Source organism: Dipodomys ordii, unplaced genomic scaffold, assembly GCF_000151885.1.
Source record: "Dipodomys ordii isolate 6190 unplaced genomic scaffold, Dord_2.0 Scaffold24, whole genome shotgun sequence".
NCBI classification, from domain to species: Eukaryota; Metazoa; Chordata; class Mammalia; order Rodentia; family Heteromyidae; genus Dipodomys; species Dipodomys ordii.
In genome coordinates, this window is record NW_012267240.1 from 14,397,345 (window position 1) to 14,419,875 (window position 22,531).

Here is a 22,531-nt window from a genome sequence, read left to right on the forward strand (position 1 = left end):
CCACCCCCTTTCCCAATGTACAAGAATAGAATTCTGAAGTTGGGGGATAAAAACACACAATTCTTATAAGTAACTGTGAATGGTTCAGTTAACAAGTGAGTAATAGAGGCAGAGTGAAGTAAAGAATAAGAATAAGCCCGGGCGTTGGTGGCTCACACCTGTAATCCTAGCTACTCAGTAGGCTGAGATCTGAGGATCACAGTTCAAAGCCAGCCAAGGCAGAAAGTCCATGAGACTCCTATCTCCAGTAAGCCACCAGAAAACCAGAAGTGGCGCTGTGGCTCAAGTAGTGGAACACTCGCCTTGAGCTGAAGAGCTGAGGGACAGTGCCCAGGCCCAGAGTTCAAGCTCTCCAAGCGACAAAGAAAAGAAAGAGTAGGAGAATAATACAGAAACTATGATACAAAGTATAATCACTCTTGTAATTTTTGATCAAGTTGAAAATTCTATCCAAACAAAAAATTACTAATTAGACAAACCTTGTTTTATGAAAATAACAACAGAACTAGAACAGAAGAAAATAAAAGAGAACGGCAGTGAATTCTACAGCTGCCAACCAGCGCTTTCTTGGCAAAATGTACATTTTTCTAAATTTGACGTAATGGAATCGAGCCTTTTCGATATGTCTTCCTTTATGTTCTCCTTTTCTTACTATTTGCTTTCCATCAGTCTTTTATTCCTTGAAAATGCAGCATAGTAAGAAGACCTTTGCAGGCAATTTCTTTGAGATAGGTGGTTTAGAGATGCTCTTACCCAGGGCCTATGGCACTTAGAAGGGCATCAGGTTTTGCTAGGTTCAGGGTTACTCTTGAGATGTGGGCCATTTTCGTAAGCCTGGATGCATCATGTCAGGGAAGACATTTAATGGACAGTTATCATCAATGCAGATCTGTAGTAGACCTAAGGTGACCCTGCTTACTAAGCATCCCACAGCCTCTGGACTGTTCTAGAAAAATGGTGCCATTTATTGAGTCCCTTTTGACAAAAAACTGGGAGCTTTTCCTGTATCTTGGCATGTTCCTTTAGCACAATCTTGTGTCTCAAGATCTCCAGACATTCTTTTGTGTGTGGTTGCCAGCCAGTCCTGTGGCTTGAACTCAGGGCCTGGGCACTCGCTGTACCTGAGCTTCTGTTTGCTCATGGCTAGCGCAGTACCACTTGAGCCACAGTTTCATTTTCAGTTTTCAGGTGGATAAGAGTGTCACAGGCTTTCCTACCCTGGCTGGCTGTGAACTGTGATTCTCAGATCTCAACCTCCTGAGTAGTTAGGATTACAGGTGTGAGCCACCACCACCATGCATCCAGCGCAAGGCGTTCTTTTAAAGTCTCTATTCTGTGTAATAACTCTCCCACTTGGAACAGTTACCCAATCTCTCATTTGTTTCTCTTCAGGGGGTCTGTCCACTTCTCCTCCATCCTAGGCAAAAATCACTATTCTCTGTAATAGTTCAAATTCTGTTTTCAATGCATACGTTTAGATATCCTGCTTGCAACCGAATATGTATTTTTATCTCTGATGAAACCCTGTGGAGAAAATCATTCATGATTCAGCCATAGCACATGTGAAATGAAATCCTGAGGATTCATAATTGATTCTGTGATTGATGTGTTTCCTGGATTCTGTTCAGTTGGTTTCTCAAGAAATTACAGTGTGCACATAATTTTCCATATTTCTGTAGTTTTATCTGTCCCATATGTTTGGCCCCAGATCACTCTGAATATTAAATTTGGAGTAAATCACTTGAACTCTTTGGGCTCCAGTTTTCTCATCTATATAATTAAAAGGTTGGATTTGATGATCTTTGAAATGTCTCCTCGTTCTGATCATCTATGTACATAATTTTAATTTGTTGCATGAATGAACTGGCTGTCTGTTAAATGAAGGTAAATTAAACAAAAGCAAACAAGCGAGCTACAAAGTAAGGAACTGATAAAAGAGGTAAGATTGGGATTGTAGCTCATCCATAGCAATGGCTTGTTATGCACAAGACCCCACTTTAATAATCCCAGCGTGGGGGGAGAGAGAGAGAGAGATAGAGACAGACAGACAGAGAGAGAGAGAGAGAGAGAGAGAGAGGGAATGTGAGTACGAGAGAGAGAATCCACACTGACTTTCCTATGAATTATTCATTATTTTACCTTCCATTTGGTCCAGACATATCTGAAATCACAGACCAAAAAGTACATATGTTCACCTTGGGTTGGGCTGACTGGTCAGTGTATGCCTGCTTTTTGCTGAATAAACTCATAGGTCTGACTAACAGTTAAATGATTCCAAAGATGGACAGATTCAGGAAGCCATATGGCACCACAAGCTTATAAGTCTGGGTCCTATCTCAGTTTCTATAAAGCAGGGTGTGAGCTATTGGCTTGCAAGCTGAAAGATGGCTTTGTGTATTTTTCAGAGAAGAGCTGGGTTTAGGAGTATTTCACAGGAAGTCAGGCTGGTAGAACCCAGGCTGGTCCTTTCAAGAGGTCTCAGTCAGAAGTAGCTTCTGACTTGAAAACACAGAGATGCTAGGTGGAGAAATTATCAGTCCTCATCCTCTTTAGATGTCTTTCTGCGGAATGAAATAGTATCAGGGGAAAGCATTCATGGCAGCTTGGTTGCTGGCCCTTAACCTATTTTATTGTTCTAGCAGAAATCATTTTCAGAGCCCTAGTGTTGGTTTTGGTTGCTAGCTTCTAGCTCCTCAGCACAGCCAGTGTGCGTTTCCTGCTGGTATTTCCTGTCTTCTTCTGATAAGGCTAAGAATTCTAGAGTCAAGCTCAGTTACTTTTCCATCTGTGGTTCATGCCTCGTGGCTGTGGTGCACTTGGGAGGGAAGAGATCAGTTCTTGACTTCTTCCTTCATCACTTTGGGTTTCCCTCCATCCAGATGTGCCTGGGATATAAAAATGAAAGAAGTAGCAAGTAAAATATTGCCAGGTAGAAATTCATGTGGTGGTTCTAAATCAATGATCATGAGCTTCGCAGTATGTGCTGCTTTTAAAGTACAAAGTATTTGAATCTTTAAGGAATATATTTGGATAACTTGACCAATTTAAACTGTAATTTTATATTCTACTAATATCTATTACACATACATTAAAAAGTAATTCTTCTAAGAGGGGATTCTAAGTATATAAGCAAGGGATTGGGCATAGTGGTAATGCCTATAATCCCAACTATGGAAGGAGGTAGAGATAGGAAGATCAAGATCTAAACCTAGGCTGGGCAAACGTGTGAAATACTATAAAAACATCTATGTAACATCTATGTAACATCTCTGTGATGTAAATGCATATTTAGGACATTAAAACCAAGGATATAACAGTCTAGAATGTTGAACCTATCTTCTTCCCCCAAATTATCTTTTCCAGCTAGTCAGTCTAGGAGCCAAACTAAATAATCAGATCCCAACATATAATCTGTATCTTTTGCTAGGTATTGGTTAGCTCTTTTAAATTCTGTAGATGAGCAGCATGTAGGATGGCTGGTAACATTATAGTAGCGCAATGGCAAACTTACCCTTTTCTGCAAAAGAAACTTTACAATTGTGCTGGGAAATGACAAAAAATCAATATAAGTTAAAAGTGAGCCCCAATGGGCTTCCCCCAAGCTCCTTATTTCCCACATAAAGTGCTCACCAACTCTGTAGAAGGGGGATTAGAGCTACCTTTTGTCAGTTAACCTGGAATGAGCCTAGAAAGGACATACAGGAGTAGGAAGTGAGGAAATAATCATCAGAAGGATGGTAGCGCACATACTTGGAGGAAATGGGCAGGGAAAGCTCTGCTTCTATTCGTGTGTGTGTGTGTGTGTGTGTGTGTGTGTGTGGATGTGGATGTGGATGTGGATGTGGATGTGGTCGGTTGTGGGGGTTGAACTCAAGTTCTGGGTGCTGTCCCTGAGCCTCTTTGTGAGAGTTCTGCTCTATCACTTGAGCCATAGCGCCATTTCTGGTTTTTGAGTTGTTAATTGGAGATAAGATTCACATGGGGACTTTTCTGCAGGGGTTGACTTCAAACTGCAATGCCAGAGGCATGAACCACTGGTGCCTAGCAACTTTTTTTTTTTTAAGTTGGTGAATATCCTCTTTCATGGAGCCCAAAATGGGTGTAGAGTTACTCCAGCAGAGAATAGTTCCAATCAAAGGCACAGATTCAGAGTTTGAGGAGTTGAAGTTAACTCACAGGCCTAGCAAAAACAACTATAAGTTGCCTCTTACACTTAGAATAAAAATACCAACTAGAATACTTAGCCATAATATTGCTGGTCTCTTCTTGCCTTCATGACTAAATGGGCCTTTTTGTTTGATAGAGACACTAGGAATATTAAGTAGCACAGGATTTACAAAGATGGGAATAGGTGCATATTTTATCTTGGTCATGTTGCAACTAAGTGATTTTTCAGAATTCAATTTCCAGAGTCTCAGATTCCTCATAAACACATTCCTGGATGTGTCTCAAGAATGGAGGCAAATAAATGGAGTCATTTGGTATTAAAATTTCATTATAGCTGCGAAGAATCATGATGTATCCACATTTAACATATCATTACTGATACCCAAGCACTATTTTATAGCAGATATTCAAATCAAGGAGATTAGAAAAAAGGCAACAACTATTGTCATCTAGAATAATGGTAAGGTTGTAGTTTGGTATGCTGTTTCTTTTCTAAGGCTGAAATTGAGCCTGTTGTTTGATTTTTCTTCTGGTCTGGTTTAGAGAATGTTGAACCAAATATGCCAGTCACAATGGCTCATTGGTTTGGCTGTTTATTTTTTAATTTTATCTATATGATCTAAGAGCATATGGATTCATCAGAGACCAAATCTCATAAGTACTTTAGAAGCTATGATGTCCAGACTGATCCTTACTTTAATATGATTAAACAACGACATAATGTATTTGAGGAGGCAAAGCAGAGACATGAACCATTACCGTACATCTAGGACCTTCTTATCTTACACAATGCCTTCCTCCAGCCCCTGAATAAATGTATCTTATTCCTGTGGCTCAGAGCTGGTGGGATTGATACATCATTACAGAGTTATGATTATTATTATGCTTCTGATTTGCTTCTTTGATCATGAGCTTATTGCTCTGGTCCAAATGCTTCTTTGAAAATGTACACTGAGGCAGACAAACATTATCATTTTTAGAAAAGTCCACTTTACTGATTTTTGTAATGGTCCACAAAGGGCATTTGCATATGCTCTCTCTGGTTTTTTTTCTTCCTTTTCACTTAAGGTTGGCCAGGAAAAAATATAGGCGAGTTCTGCCAGCAGTTGGCTTTGATCTTCAGAGATAGGCTTTTCTATTACCATTTCAGTGGGACACATATGATAAAGGAATGTATTTTTCATCTTCATCTCTTTGTAAGTGCTTCCAGACCAGAATAGCAATCCAACTGCTACTGTTACAAATTTTTTTCTTTGTCAAGAGAAGATAAAACAAAAATAAACATTTTTATGTGTACATCTTATATTGATGTGATATGCATCCTAACAAGGCATATTCTCTTGTAGAAACACATCCAAATTTATTTATTTGTGCTTTGTTAGAGAGCACCAGTGGAAACTTAACAGTACTATTTTCCAGTATTAATTTCAGTTTCAGAAAGAGTCATTTATTCTATCACAGGAAAAATAGTGAACATTTTACATGCGTCGGTATTAGATAAAATAATTCCTTTTGATGTTGTTGTTTTGATTTTTGAATCTCACTAATTAATTCACCCAGTCTGGCCTTAGACGAGATCTTCCCAACTCAACTTACTGAGTGCTATCTTTATTATTTGTTTTTGAAAATACAGTTAATCATTTTATGCAATATTCTCATGTGTCTGTTACTACTTTGTTCTAAAACTTTATTTTTAATTTAGTGTTATTTATTTTTATTATCATCAAGTATTTGCTAGATTTAATGATGTGGACCATCATACCTGGCCAAAAGAGAAATTCCTAACCTTTCAAGAATTAGTTTGGTCTGACAAATTGGCTCCATTTTGATTTTTTTTTTCTGTTTATGTTTGTTCTGGCCTTGAACTGAGGGCCTGGGTGCTGTCTCTGAACTTTGTGCTTATGGCTAGTGCTCTACCACTTTGAGTCATTGTACCATTTCTGGCTTTTTGGTAGTTAATTGGAGATAAGAGTCTAACACACTTTCCTGCTTGAGCTCTCTTTGAACTGCAATCAGATCTCAGCCTCCTGAGTAGCTAGGATTACAGACATGAGCCACATTGCCCAGCTGATTTTATTTCAGCCATTTCAGTTTGTTAGATTACCGTTTGTAGGGTGTGTTTGTCTCACTTTCTATTACTAGTTTCCTATTCCTTCATTGGCCTTTTAATATCTTGCTTGTTTCCTTCAAAAAAGATTCATCTATAACTTACCAGTAGTTCTGCGTTGTGTTAGCATGCAACTGCTTATCTTACCCCTTGAATTCATACCTGCCACTCACACTATATAAATGCAATCATTGCACACTATCTATCTACCTGACCCTTGTCAGTGCTACTTCAGTAACATCATTCCCTTTGTATATTATAAACTGTATCATGATACTAATTTTGCTTTAAATTACTAAATTTCTTTTTAAAGAAAACCTATTCTCTGTATTTACTCAGTTACTTACTGTTTTTAGTGCCCTTTATTCCTTCTTGCAGATATAAATTTCTACTTAAAATCATTTCCCTTTTGCCTGGATGGATGTTGTTAGAAGTTCACATAATACAGACCTTCAATGGATGAGTTCTCTGAGATTCTGTCTGTCTAAAACTTTATTCTCACAACCTTTTGGCTAGATATTTAAATTTTTAAATAAAACGTGCATTCAGTTTTTTTCCTTGCCACTATGGTTTCTGATTAGAAGGCAGCTGTCATTCATATCTTGGTTTCTTTGTATGTAACGAGTGTTTTTCTGCTGTCATTAATTTATTATTCCTTGTTTTTATTAGAAAATAGTTTTGTAACTAGTATTTTATTAGTTTGTCTAATATTTTATTAGTTCAACTAGTTTGACAGTTGAACCCATGTGACTTGTCTGAATTAGAATTGACTCAACTCATTGTACCTAAGAAAATATACTTAGTCAAATTTTGAAGAAACGTAGCTCATATATCATCCTCTTGCCCTCACTTCCTTTGACCTATTTCTACAGTCTCTTTTTCTTGGTCATTAACCATAGGTGGGTTAACCTATTGTTGCTCCATTCCAGGATTCTCACTGTGCATTTTATGTAATTCTTTCCTCTTGGGTAAATCAGCATAAACAATTTCTATACAAACATCTTTACTTTTTCGGATCTCTTTTACTTCAGAGTCCACCCTCACAATCAACCTATGAGTTTTGTTTCAGTTAGTATACATTTAAGTTATAGAATTTCCATATTGCTCTTACTTTTAGTAATTTTCATTTTTGTTCTACTAATATTCTGTTTCCTCATTAAGACTTGTTTAATTCTTGGAACATCTGCCTAATGTTGGCTTTATTTTTAAAAAATTTTAATATGTTTTTTATTGTAAAAATACTGTTCAGAGGGGTTACAATTACATGAGTAAGGTAATGAGTCCATTTCCTATCGAGCATTGTTACCCCCTCCTTTGTTTTTCCCCTACCTTCCCTTCCCTCCCACCTCGGCACCTCCGCACCTCCTCTCCCCCCCTCCACCCCCACCCAAAGTTGTAACATTCATTTTCAACAGTAGTGTCCTGTATATCTCATTGTTACAGTGGGTCAACCAGTATCCTTATTTGAGCATTTTGTTCTTTCCTTTCCCCTCCCCAAATTAGAAAAATGTATATACAAGATGCAGGGCACCAGAATCAAATACAGTGAAAACAGGGGTTATACCATGGGGGAGGACCATACCAAAGAAACAAACAAATCACATAGTACATTATAAATACCTTAAAAACAATAGCAAGAAAAAAACCACTTGTGTCCCTATCTTGGGGTTCACTTTGCTTAACATCAACTTATATGATCATATGTACATAGCTTTTGACCTTTTCTGTTTGTCTTAGACATATACTAGTTATTGCAAATAAGAGAAACCATGGGACCTATGTCTCTGTGGGTCTGGGTTACTTCACTTAATAGAATTTCTCTGATGTTTGCTTTCAAGCTCTTTTGTCTTTTAAATTCAATATCTAGGCTACCTGAATTATGTGACCACATTTTCCTTTATGATTTCATTGAATGTTGGGTTCACAGTACTCCATTTTTAAGTATTAACAGTAGTTTTTGAGTTTTACACTAGACCTTGTAAATGACATGTTGTAGGCACTGGATTTTCCTTCCTTCCTTCCTTCCTTCCTTCCTTCCTTCCTTCCTTCCTTCCTTCCTTCCTTCCCTTCTCTTACCCTCTCCTCTCCTTTCCTTTCCTCTCCTTTCCTCTCCTCTCCTCTTCCATTTTCCTTCTTATTGCTCAATGGGACTTGAACTCTGGGCCTGAGTGCTGTCCCTGAACTCTTCAGCTCAAGACTAGTGCTCTATCACTTTGAGCTACAGAGCCACTTGTGAGTTTTGAGTGTTTAATTGTAGATAAGTCTCACAGACTTTCATGCCCAGGCTGGCTTTGAAATACTATCCTCAGATCTCAGCCTCCTTAGTCACTAGGATTACATGCACAAGCCATTGGCTTCTGACTTGGATCTTCTTATCTGGTTAGTATCTGACTAATTGCCTTGTATTTGTATGGGGTCCTTTTTTATTAAAGTGCATTTGTGGAAATACCTAGAGAATTCCTATGACTTTCTAACTTGCTAGCTCTCAACTGCCCAGTCCTAATCATCTCTCTAGGTCTTGCTCAGACATACAATTGCTTTATTTTTTGGTAGAGAAGCATTTAGAGAAGGTGTGGCTGTGCTTTTCAGTTTATGAAGTCTAGTCTTGTTTCAATTGGATACCTGGGATGGAAATAAGAGATCTCTGTTGTGGTTGCTAGAGAACTCTATACAGTCTCCTGCAATTGTTTTGACCACTACGTATTGTTTATGCCTCTAATTGAGTAGCATCTACTCTCTTGAATATTCACCCAAGTCTCATTTTCTGTATACCCAACTCATGCTCAGTCAAGAACCCACGGGGAGCCCTCACCAGACAGCTAGCTCTCCTCTTTATATGTCCCAGATATTTTAGCAGCGCTCAGCTCTGATCTCTGCTTCCTCAGCACCCTATACTGTCATTTACAGCTTAGACTTTAGCTACCATCTCTCTCAGATCAGGAACTTTAGCTGGCATCAAACGCCAAGAAAATCAGGAGTCCCACCTGTCAAGGGGACAGTTTTATACTTCCCTTTTGTTCCATATTTTTGTCCAGTTTCATAGTTGCTAACAAGAGGGGCTAATTCAGCATCAGTTTCTTATCACAGCTAGAAATAAAATCTGTAATTAAGACTTGATGACTATTATAGCATCTTGAAGAACTCCAACCAATCTAGTGAACAGGACTGAAAGGAGAAAAAGAGAGGAAATAAATGGGAAATAGAAGAGTAGGTTACAGGATGAGGATAAAGGTAGCTCCAAAGTGAAGTATTAAGTGGGGTACAAAGAGAGGAAGGAACACATAGATACATTTATCACCACCCTCAGTTTTTTGGTTTTTTGTTTTTGGGTCCGGTCGTGGGGCCTCAACTCTGGGCCTGGGCACTGTCCCTCAGCTCTTCAGCTCAAGGCTAGCACTCTACCACTTGTGCCACAGCGCCACTTTTTTCCCTTTTTGCTTATGTGGTGCTGGGGAATCGAACCCAGGGCCTCATGCATGCAAGGCAAGCACTTTACCACTGAGCCACCTTCCCAGCCCCGTCCACCCTCAGTTTTTAACACATTATCTAATTTTAGCAAGTATCTTTGGGACTCTGTCTTGGCCAGGTATTGTGGTCAATAACGTGGCCAATCTTGGCTAATAACGCATTATTCATTTCATATCACTTAATGGGAGAAATATACTCCTATAAAAACAATTATGGAAATTTATTTGGTGCTCAGTTTCTTTTTTTTCTTCATAAAAAGTTTTTGAGGGAAAAGGACTTAATTCTGCTTGACTGGAATGGGCAAGTTTTCATAGACTGGGCCTGAATTGACAGGGAAGAATTTATTAGACACAGAATGTGTGGGATGAAGAAGGGAGTATTTTAGGCCAACCATTTCAGACAAGGTGGGCAAGTGTGAAGATCATGTGGACACACTGGGGACCGTAGCTGACTTTCATGCCAGCAACAGAAAAGAAGCTTGCAGTGCAGATCGGTTTCTTTCAGTAGAGATGAGCAAGCTTACCAACTGTGGCAGAATACCCTCTTGTTATGGGCAAGGCACAAGGAAATGACTCATTATGACTGCTTTAGTCAGCCTCCCTTTGGTAGGAAACAGATGATAACAGTCACATTGTCCTGCAGGCCAGTGGGTGGGTATATCAGTTAGATGTAATAGAACTTTGTCTTCCCCACTGGGAAGATGGCTTGGAGATTTGTTTAACTGGCTAAAGCTGTGAACCATCTGCATGTGGACACTGATTCTTAGGATTCATTTAATGTCTGTTTGATCCATGAAATTCTATCCTCCTGATACTCATTATTGGTTCTGAAATAGTCTTCTCCCTTTCTCCTTTACTCTCAGTCTCACCAACTTTTCCTTCTCTCTCATTCTACATTCTATTTCATTGTGGGAAAATCTGGCTATTCTATAGAAAAGCATACTTTTGGAATAAAATGTAACATTGGGATTAAATATTACTCTAGATCCCTGCAGTAAAGTTTTAACTCTTCAAATGAGAGTTAAACCAAATATTTGGTGTGAGTCTTCATTGCGCTGAGGACTTACAAAGGTAATAGAACCTACTGTGTTACCAAGACCAGTGGAAACTCCTTCTTTGCTCTTGGAGATAATCATGTAGTAAGCCACTAAGGAAAACTGCAGGCCTACACATCCTCATTTTATTCCAGTTGCAAAAAATATATAATAGCTTATTCTCCCCAAATCTTTCTGTTAGGAACTTCTGTATATTCCTGGACCCTATAATTTAGGGTATCACTGAATGCAATTTAAGATATATTAAGATGCATTAAAAGTAGACTTTCTTTGTAAAATAGCTCTGATTTGGAAGGCATGGGCAATTGAATGAGTTGATTATTGGCTACTAGACACAGAATCTGAAGAACTGAATGAAGTAAAGTTAAAAATTATTATACTAGAACAGTTCTATTTATTTAGGACAAAAATGCTGTGAAAGTACCCTAACAAAATTTTATACGTTAACTTATCTCTCACAGTTCATTCTAGTCTATTTTGAAGTATAATGATGATTGCTACCATTTATTGAGCATATAGTATGAGGCAAACACTTCGATTAAATTGTCTGCAACTCTCACATCTATAATTAAAGGCAGTAGTCATTTTTCTTTTATTTACTTACTTTTTTGGTCAGTCATGGGGCTTGAACTCTCGGTCTGGGCTCTGTCCCTGATCTCTACAGCTCCAGATGTGTAATGTACCATTTGAGCCACAGCACCACTTCTGCTTTTCTGGTGTTTAATTGGAAATAAGAGCTTCATGGACTTTCCTGCTTGGGCTGGCTTTGAACTGTGATCCTCAGATCTCAGCCTCCTGAGTAGCTAGGATTACAGGTGTGAGCTACCAGCCCCTGGCTTATTTATTACTTTTTAATGAGAGAAGCATAAGTGTATTAAAGTGAAAATACTGTACCATAGCATTGAAGCAGGCCAAGCAAGAGAGTTCAAGACCTCAACAAATGATGTCTGGTATGAGTTAAGTGAGCTATGACTGGGTCTGGAGGTCTTCCCACCGGAGGGCCCTTGGTGTTGCACTGTTTTAAATGGCTGGAGGTTACATAATGTTTTATTTCATGTTTTTACATATTACGCATCAGAAAAGTCAAAACTATGGTGCAAATTATATGGTAATGACTACAAAAGTCATCTCAAGGCAGATTAGCCATCTTTATTTTAGAGATAAGGGAGTTGGAGTCACTTACCCATGTTTGCATAGCTTGTCAGTATTACATGAGCTCTGATCACCAACCCTGTCTTATTATCCTTCAACATCTTGCTTTGGTACCTACCTTGTTATTAATCATAAATACATACCTTGGAGAAAAAGAAAACATTTTTTGAGGATTTTTTTATATTTACTTTAATTTAATTTTATTTGTGAACATACTGTACAGAGGGGTTACAATTACATGGGCAGGATAATACGTACATTTCTTACCAAGCATTGCTGCCTCCTCCTTTGGTTTACCCTTCACATCCCTTCCCAGCCTCCCCCCTCCCCAAAGGAAACATTTTAAAAGAAGATTCTCAGGAGGCTGAGATCTGAGGATCACAGTTCAAAGCCAGCCTAGGCAGGAAACTCCGTGAGACTCTTATCTCCAATAAACCACTAGAAAACTGGAAGTGGTGCTGTGGCTCAAGCGGTAGAGCACTCCTTGAGCTGAAGAGCACGGGGAAAGTGCCCAGGCCCAGAGTTCAAGCCCCACAACCGACAAAAAAAAAAAAAAAGATTATAAAAGGGCAGAACTGTATTTTCAAGTTTCTTCTAAAACTTTTGCAATTGAATCTAATTTTTAATATTTACAATAGTTTATATGGGCAAGAAGTATTTTCTCATTTCCAATACCAAAATCATGGTATGTAAATCTTATTACCACACAACTGAGGCTTTCTGATTATCTTGCCTTTGAGATTTCAAAAACTCTCCTTCAAAATGAAGTCATTTTGGGGGCATTGCAGAAATACCTACTGGAAATCAAGTGCATTGGCACAAGTTAAAGAAGTGTATTTGACTGCATGTATTGTATAAGCAGAGCATAATGTCTTCTTCAATTTTCTCTCATACTCTGTTTCTTTTCACAGTATGCTCCAATGTCTTTACAAGTAACAATGGGATGCTCACTTCCCCTAATTACCCCAATAATTATCCCAATGATTGGGAGTGCACTTATAGGATCACAGTGGGAATCAACCAGCAGATTGCATTGCACTTTACTGACTTCTCTTTGGAGGAAGGCATTTTCAGAACCTGTATGGATTTTCTGGAAATCAGGTAAGAACCTTCATTTATTTCATTTATAATTCTTTTAAACATTCTAAATAGTACCTAAGCAGTGAAGGTGTATTAGCACATTTTGACATCTTCATATATTATGCAGAATAACAATGAAAAACAAATACCACATATCATTTTTGTAAGTCTTGCTATTAATTTTTTTTTCAGTCTGTCCTGGAGCTTGAACTCTGGGGCCTAGATACTGTCCCTGAGCTCTTCAGCTCAAGGCTAGTTCTCTACCTCTTGATCCACAGCACTGCTTCCAGTTTTCTGGAGTTAATTGAAAATAGAGTATCATAGATGTTCCTGCCCGGGCTGTTTTTGAACCACTATCCTCAGATCTCAGTCTCATTTATAGTTAGGATTACAGGAGTGAACCACCGGTTCCCGGCTTTCACTATTAATTCATTTTGAGCATTTTACACATGAGACCTTATAATATTTTTAATAAATTTTATTGTCTGATATGAAGATATTAAAATAACAAATTATAGTAAAACCATATTAGGCTAAAATGACATAATTCCCCAAATCTCTGTTATATGTTCTCTACCAAAGATTTCTTTTTTTTTTTTTGTCGGTCGTGGGGCTTGAACTCTGGGCCTGGGCGCTGTCCCTGAGCTCTTCAGCTCAAGGCGAGCGCTCTACCACTTGAGCTACAGTGCCACTTCTGGTTTTCTGGTGGTTTATTGGAGATAGGAGTCTCACGGTCTCTCCTGCCCGGGCTGGCTTTGAACCGCGATCCTCAGATCTCAGCCTCCTGAGTAGCTAGGATTACAGGCGTGAGCCACCAGCGCCCGGCTACCAAAGATATCTTACAAAGAGAATTTTGTGAGGTTTGACACAGGTGATGGCTGGTTTATGTTGCAATCCTGTAAGTGTTTAATTTATAGCAACTAATTACTGGGATTTAATGTTGAATGTAGAATTCCTTTTATGCTATGCTTAAGACTCCAAAAGTTTTTAGGGAAAGAATTATTTCCAGGATTTTATTAAATGTACCAAGTATAGTGCATTAAGTTGTGAAAATTTCCAAAGTAGATGCATTTAATAATTTCTCAATAATATCAGGGAATATTTGCTTATGCTGTTGAAAATTATAGTTTGTGTATTCTATACTCTTTGAAGTATTTGCTGTGGGAAGGTGAGGACTCAACACATTCTCTCAACTTGACAGCGATGACAGAAGATGCCATGCCAGGATGGCATTCTTTATTTTCATCAAATATTCTGTAATGAAGCATACAGGTTAAGCACTTGAAATTGTCATTTTTTTAAAAGTAATTTTGACAAAAGTCTGTGTGATCTGGTCATTTGCAACCCTGTAGTCTGAATGTATGTCAGTAATCCGTGTTCTTTTCTGTGTTCTGCTGCAGAGATGGAGGATATGAAAATTCACCAATCCTGGGAACATTCTGTGGTTCAGTGCTCCCTCCAACAATCTTGTCTCACAGTAACCAACTATGGTTAAAATTTAAGAGTGACCAAGCAATCTCAAGTTCTGGATTCTCAGCTTACTGGGATGCATCAGCAACCGGTAAAGAGCCAAGATAAATTTGTTGAGTTGCCTTCTTTTGCCAACTGTGTTTAGTCATTAATCTTGGTCTTACACCTTCAACATCACAAGTATTCTTTTTGTTGTTGCTGGTCATGGGGCGTGAACTCTCGGCCTGGGCCCTGTCTCTGAGCTCTTCAGCTCAAGGATAGTGCTCTACCACTTGAACCACAGTGCCACTTGCAGTTTTCTTGTGGTTATTTGGAAAGTCTCATGGACTTTACTGCCCAGGCTGGCTTTGAACCTCAATCCTCAGGTCTCAGACTCCTGAGTAGCTAGATTACAGGCATGAGCCACCAATGCTTGGCTCACAGCTATTTTTGAATTAACAGCAGCCATCTATTTTGAAGAATGAAGTGGCAAAATTCTTAGTTTCCTGGCATATTTCATGAAGCTGATCAATGATCTTAATTAGAAAAAAGCCACAGTACATAGATATGCAGTAGGCTACTCTCTGAGGACATTTTGCCCTTCAGCTTGATTTAAGGGCAGAGATAAGTTATTTAGATCACATGTGTCATTCACCTCTTCTTTCCATAGGTTGTGGAGGCAACTTCACCACTTCCACTGGCGTATTCACGTCTCCCAACTACCCAATGCCGTATTACCACAGCTCTGAGTGCTACTGGTTGTTAAAAGCCAGCCATGGTAGCCCCTTTCAACTAAACTTTACAGAGTTCCACTTGGAGTATCATCCGAACTGCTCTTTGGATTATCTGGCTGTATGTATCAATTCTGTCATCCACAACTTCCATCTTACCCAACACAGAAAAGGTTTTTACTTTTGTTTTGAGATTCAGGAAAGATGAGGTTCTATTTATTTATTTAAATCTTTAAGTAGTTGTACAGAGGGGTTTCAATTCAACATGTCAGATTATCATCTGGATCCATGTCATCACAAACATGAAACCATGTAAAAACTGCACATGAAATAAAAAAAAGTTATGCCAAATATATTTAATGGTAGTGACAGGATTCTAATCATCCTAGGTAATAGAACTGCTAATGTTAAAATATTTTGAATATTGGGCTGGGAATGTGGCTAAGTGGTAGAGTGCTTGCTTAGCATGCATAAATCCCTCGGTTCAGTTCCTCAGTACCACATAAACAGAAAAAGCCAGAGGTGGAGCTGTGGCTCAAGGGGTAGAATGCTAGCCTTGAGCAAAAGAAGCTCAGGGATAGTGCCCAGGCCCTGAGTTCAAGCCCCAGGACTGGCAAAGATATATATAGATATATATAGATATATAGATATATATAGATATATATATATATATATATAAAGAATATAAACTCTAAGAAACAATTAAAATAGCTTGAGTGATTATAAAATTTATGACAATAATCTACATATTTTTTTCTTAAATTGTTGTTATTTTGATGTTGTGCAGAAGCATTACCATTTCATAAGTCAGATTGTGAGTACTTTTTTTTTTTTTTGTCGGTTGTGGAGCTTCAACCCAGGGTCTGGATGTTGTCCCTGAGATCATTCCCTCATAGTTAGTGCTTTTCCACTTTGAACCACAGCTCCACTTCTGGCTTTCTGGTGGTGAATTGGAGATACAATTCACACTAACTTTCCTGCTGGCTTCAAGCTTTGATCCTCAGATCTTAGCCTCTTGAGAAGCTAAGATAACAGGCATGAAGAATGGGCACTGTGCAAGTACATTTCTTTTGGGGGGCAATGTCACCCTTCCTGCACTTTGCCCCAGTTTTTCCCTACTTTCCCTGCCCACAAGGTTTGCAGTTCATTTTCCACATAGTGTATACTGAATAGCATGCTTGCATTTTTTTTACCTTCCTCCCTCCATGTCTTTGCTCCCTCTTTCCTTCCCTAAAACACAACAACAACAAAAAGCAAAACCAAAGACCACCATCACCACCACCACCAACAATAACAAAAAGAAAAAAACAAGTTTCCACTTCTATGTCCTGGAGTTCCTTTTGATAAGCAGTATTTTAAGTGTTCAGAGAAGTTATATCTCTGTACATCCTCCTTTTAGCTGATGAGATACTAATTTTTAAACATATTTTTAAAACATTTTTTCAATTGTCTTTAAGTAGTATTACAAAGGGATTTCAAGTCAATATAGCAATTTTTATGAACTAGGCATCTTGACCAATGTCACCCCTACCATCATTAGAGATAACCGTATCAACCATATAGGACTATTTATAGGACCAGCAACTCTCCTGTGGTCCACTAAAGTCATAGAAATAAAAATAGGCTAAAGTTTCATAACTATTAAAAATGGGATCAAAAAATCAAGAGACAAGTTCTCATCTCAGAATAGGTATTAGACTTCAACTCTGTGGCACACACCATTTTATACTTGTCATTGCTGTTTAATCTCAGTGCAATTTTCAGAAGTATTTAATTCTCTCATGGCATATGCCTGTCTATCCCCACTTCTGCACTAACAGTCCTCTAGATCACCTTTACAGCCACAACCATCTGACATGAGCATGTTTTACTCAAGGTTTATGATGGCCCAAGTTCGAGCTCTCAATTGCTAGCTCAGCTCTGTGGGGATAAGAAGCCTGCCCCCATCCTCTCCAGTGGGGACAGCCTGTTTCTGAAACTGAGAACTAATGAAGATCAGCAAGGAAGTGGCTTCATGGTCAATTTCAAACAAAGTAAGTATGTACTTCATTCAGTGGTCTAGTGTCTTCAGTGGACCGCCTAGACTTGTGATGAAATGAATTGGTTTGAGCCATTGGTTTGAGCCGTTAAAACAAAATCTTAGTTGCTGATACCAAACGTATTTAATTTTGTTTGAGGGAGAAATGTGTATGTATTGAATTTACCCTCTTGTTACTAAAACCTGGCAAATGGTAGAAACTTAGAAGCGTATTTCCTAAGGTGAGACAGTTGTAATTCATCCAAGAACAGTGCAGTTGCTTAGTAATGGCTAAGAGTTTTCCAATTTGCATCACACATCTCCCAATAAATCATTGATCAAGTTTTGTTATTTACCTTAAAACGTACCTAATAAATTGTACCTCATAAAACATGACAGGAAGCTACGGTACCTGGGAGTCAAGTGTGGAGTGGGCATGTTTTTAACTGTGGAAAGAAACCATGAAAATCTTCTTACTCCAGAAGCAGCACAACAGTATTAAAAATTTATTGAATAACATATCCACATGTCCACAGTCCTGAGGTATATGGCCTGGCCATTAGAAATTACCTGGAGCTGCTTTTTTTCCCTCAGTAGCTTTCCTTTCTTTTTTTTTTTTTTTAGTTTCCATAATGAGGATATACAATTAAATGAACTTGAAAACTTATTTTTCTAACTCTGGAATTAGACATTCTTTTGAGTTAATTTTACTGAGCTTTCATGACAAGAAGCTGTTATGCAAGAAATGCTTTCGTTTTGGAAGAATGGAATACCTTGCTCCCAGTAAACTTAAATGTATCCATAATTTTGGCACAATTGTCTAATATTAAAATAGGAATCCATGAAGTCATATTCTGCATGCACAATGCCCCTTAGCTTAATTACAAGAGGACTAGTGTTTAATCTGGGTGATATATGAATTTGAAGATTCACCTTTAGGCTAAATTAAGATTTTTTTTACGCTAAATTAAGATTTTTTCTGGGGGGGGGGTCCAGTCATGGGGTCTGAACTCTGGGCCTGAGCGCTGTCCTTCAGCTCTTCAGCTCAAGGCTAGTGCTCCACCACTTGACCCACAGTGCCACTTCCGGCTTTTTTTCTTTTTGCTTATGTGGTGCTGAGGAATCGAACCCAGGGCCTCATGTATGCAAGGCAAGCGCTCTACCACTGAGCCACCTTCCCAGCCCCCTAAATTAAGATTTTTTTGAATAATGAATCTTAGTAAAAGTTTTGTTCTTAAGTTACTACGACTATGTATATATTTTTTTAATTCTCTAGTCAACATGTCAGTTTGATTAAATTAAGAATAATGTTTTAAATTTGTTGCTTCATTATTTTGTTCCTTAGTTCCAATACAATTTCTTTTTTTTTTGGGTTCTGTCGTGGGGCCTGAACTCTGGGCCTGGGTACTGTCCCTCAGCTCTTCAGCTCAAGGCTAGCACTCTACCACAGATTTTTACAATAAGAAACATATATACTTGTATATATATATTACAATAAGAAACATATATATTTGTATATATATATATGTTTCTTATTGTAAAATATATATATATATTATATATATATATATAATATATTATATATATAATGTATATATATATATACAAGTATATATGTTTCTTATTGTAAAAAATCTGTACAGTGGGGTTACAGTTACATGAGTAATGTAATGAGTATATTTCCTATTGAGTATCCTTTGTTTTCCTTCTTCCCTCCCCACCTCCCCAAGTCCACTGCCCCATCCTCGCGAAGTTGTAAAGTTCATTTTCAACATAGTGTCTCATACATCTAATTGTTACAATGGGTCAACCTGTGCCCATATTTAAGCATTTTGTTATTTCCCTTCCCCTCCTGAAATTAGAAAAATGTATATACAAAATGCAGGGCACCAGAATCAATACAGTAAAAGCAGGGGTTATACCATGGGGGAAGAACATACAAAGGAAAGAAAAAAATCACATAGTACGTTATTAATACATTAAAAACAATAGCAAGCAACAAAAAAAGCCCACTTGTGTCCCTATCTTGGGGTTCATTTTGCTTAACATCTTCTTGTATGATCATATGAACATAGCTTTTGATCTTTTCTGCTTGTCCTAGATATGTACTAGTTATTGCAAATAAGGGAAACCATGGGACCTATGTTTCTTTGGGCCTGACTTACTTCACTTAATATTTTTTCCAAGTCTTTCCATTTCCTAACAAATGAGGCAATGTCATTCTCTCTGATGGAGGCATAGAATTCCATTGTGTATATATAGCACATTTTCTTGATCCATTCATCTACTCAGGAGCATCTGGGTTAGTTCCATATCTTAGCTATGGTAAATAATGCTGTGATAAACATAGTTGTCCTGGTAGCTTTAGTATACCTTGTTTGTGATTGATTGGGTAAATGCCCAAAAGTGGGATTGCTGGGTTATAGGGGAGCTTTATGTGGAGTCTTCTGAGAAACCTCCATACTATTTTACAAAGTGGTTGGGTTTTTTTTGTTTGTTTGTTTTTGCTGAAGGCTTAGAACTCAACCATTTGAGCCACAGCTATAGTTCTACCATTTTGGTGGCTGATTGGAGGTAAATGTTTCCTGCCTGTGCTGGTATGGACCCTCAATCCTCAGATCTCAGCCACCTGAGTAGCTAAGATTTCAGGTGAGAGCCATCCTCTCCTGGCCAATGCCCCTACTTAGTTATTCCTGTAATAATTTTTCTCATATATTGAGAACACTAATAAATTAATACTGAACATAGTTTCTTGAAGGTAAACTCAGAACTAACTAGTTATATTTTCTATAATATTTGTCATTTAAAATGGGAGGATTGTAAATAATGTAACTTGTCAGGGCTGAGAACAGCTCTGTTTCTGATTTGCTGTAGTCACTGAAGTGTATGATGTATACCTGTCTGCCTAATAAGTATGTATCATCGCTCACATCTCGCATCTAAAACAACAAAATCACTCCTGGAATTTTTATGCAGACAAAACTGAGCTAAATATTTTCAAAGAGTAACACTTCGGGTATTATCTCTGCTCTACCAAAGGAAAATTTTGGAGAACAGCCAGTGCAAACCATATAAAGTCTTCTGAAAGGCACCTTTCAGAAAACATAAATAGAAGTGTACCTATAACCCACATTGTTGAGACAACTCAGTAGATATACTTTTTATTTCTTCACTTCTTTTTATTTCATGTCATAAAGACAATATGATTTTTTAAAGAAAAAGGCTCAGGGAAAATGTATATGCCTCTTTCAGGTAAGAATTGGCTGGATTTAGCTTTTACTTCCAAATAGACATACATAGAAGTGTGGTTTTGTTAAAAAAAATCTAGCTCAAGAAAATACTACCTGTAGATTGAAGAGCTCTGTTTTTCATAATTTTAGATTTTAATTTATGCTTTAAATTCTTTATGCCCCCTTTCTTTTATTTGGCCCTTCCTGCTGACTAACTAAAGGAAAAATTTAGACTTGGTCACGAATTTCAGGCAGTTCAACAAAACCATGTTTCACATTCACATGGGAGTGTGTATCTTCATACTGCAGAAAGAAACCAAATGTCAAAGCTAAAGAACCAGAAGCATAGTGTATTTGTTAACACCTATCTCTAAACAAACAAATTCCTGTAGTAGAACCTAGCTATTCTGTTGTCCACCAACTCAGAAGAAATGCAATAGCTATTTGAAATGACTGCTCAACATTCATGACCCATGAGTGTTTGAATTTAAGTATTACTTCATATTTGCAACTGAGGGATGTAGCTCAATGATAGAGCACCTGTTTAACATGCATAAAGTCAGAGATCAGCTCCCAGCACCACCCACCCCCATACACACACAAGGAAAAGAATTAGAATGTGTGTGGGTTTTTTTAATCTAAATTTTTGCTTAAATATCAATCTCACATATAGCTTAGAATAATTACAGCAGGTACAATAGTGGCTCTTAACCACCATGATTTTGTTTTATTTTTCTAGTATGTGACAATGTGGTAATAGCCAACCAAACCTATGGTATCTTGGAGAGTATAAATTACCCAAATCCCTATTCTCCGAATCAGCGCTGCAATTGGACAATCCAAGCGACGAAGGGCAACACCGTCAATTACACATTTTTAGGATTTGAGATGGAACACTCTCCCAACTGCTCGCTGGAATACTTGGAGGTAGGTGAAAACTCAGCATATTGCTTTTATTCAGAGCAGGTGAGACAAAGCAAGCTAGCAGTCCTTCATACTCTTTAGAGACACCTTGCTAGCCCTCTCAGACGAGTGTATAATGCATCAATCACCCACAACACTTGAGATGTTGGAAAGGTATATTTCTTAGATTTTTTTAATAAAAAGACATATTTATTTATATTTATTATGTTACAATAGTTGCATAAAGGGTTTTCAATTCAAGAAATCAGTTTATAGGTACAATGCCACCTTTCCATCTTTCTCAACCCCACTTATACCCTCAAGTGACATGGATCTGTTTTCACATATGCACATTCAATATAATGACTCGAGTAGGCCTATTTCATGTTTCTTCCTTTGCATCACCTTAATATCAATGATAGTTAATCTACTAGCTAATAAAAAGGATGCTCCATTTTTAACTTCAAGACTGATCAGTCTTATTTAAATTACAGAGGTAGAATGATATCTGTGTTTTTACAATTGTTTTTGTTTTTTCACTAAGTAACAGGTTAAAAAATGTTTGAGTAGCAGGATTTATTTAATGCTGCATTTGCCTGGAAGTATGTATCAAGATTTCAATTCTTTGTTTTATTTCAAAAATTCAAGTTAATTTCAGCTTGTTTCTCTTTTTGCAGCATGGTAGATTTGTTTATTATAGAAATAACCACAATTAACATTTATTCCATTCTGTATTCAATGCTATGCAATAAAAGTTGCTTGAGCACCAGGCAACCTAGTGTAGGAAGCAGTCTGCGTTCTGCTATTTTTATGATAAGAGGTTTATTTTGAAAAGATTTCTTCCTAACTTGCATATGTAATGGTAGATGGAAAATGTAGGCAGCTACATAGTTAACTTATTTCAATATTGTCATTGTTTATTGATATATAAAATGGCATATTTATATACAAACACTAATTGAGATACTAGATTTTAATCCATATATTATGCTTTCTCTATGACTGTTTTCTAAGATGACAACTTCCCACTGTTATGACATTAAAACATTTTCCCACCTTTCCCACTTACCCATATCACAGCAACTTAGTGTAATTCTTTTGAAGGTAAGCACTGATTTTTCAGACATCTTGCTTGCAAAGATTTCCGATGTTTAGCTCCTAGAACTCTGAAAT

The 22,531-nt window shown here is 37.7% G+C and overlaps 1 protein-coding gene across 1 annotated transcript in view; it reads left to right on the forward strand.

Annotated features, from left to right (window-relative positions):
* Cubn (cubilin (intrinsic factor-cobalamin receptor)) overlaps window positions 1–22,531 on the forward strand; it is a 250,702-nt gene that overhangs the window by 79,036 nt on the left and 149,135 nt on the right. Inside the window, exons 23-27 of the mRNA XM_013014602.1 lie at window positions 12,860–13,049; window positions 14,429–14,589; window positions 15,148–15,329; window positions 17,085–17,241; window positions 21,195–21,382. Coding sequence (XP_012870056.1) covers window positions 12,860–13,049; window positions 14,429–14,589; window positions 15,148–15,329; window positions 17,085–17,241; window positions 21,195–21,382 — 878 coding nt within the window. The remainder of the gene's footprint in view (window positions 1–12,859; window positions 13,050–14,428; window positions 14,590–15,147; window positions 15,330–17,084; window positions 17,242–21,194; window positions 21,383–22,531) is intronic.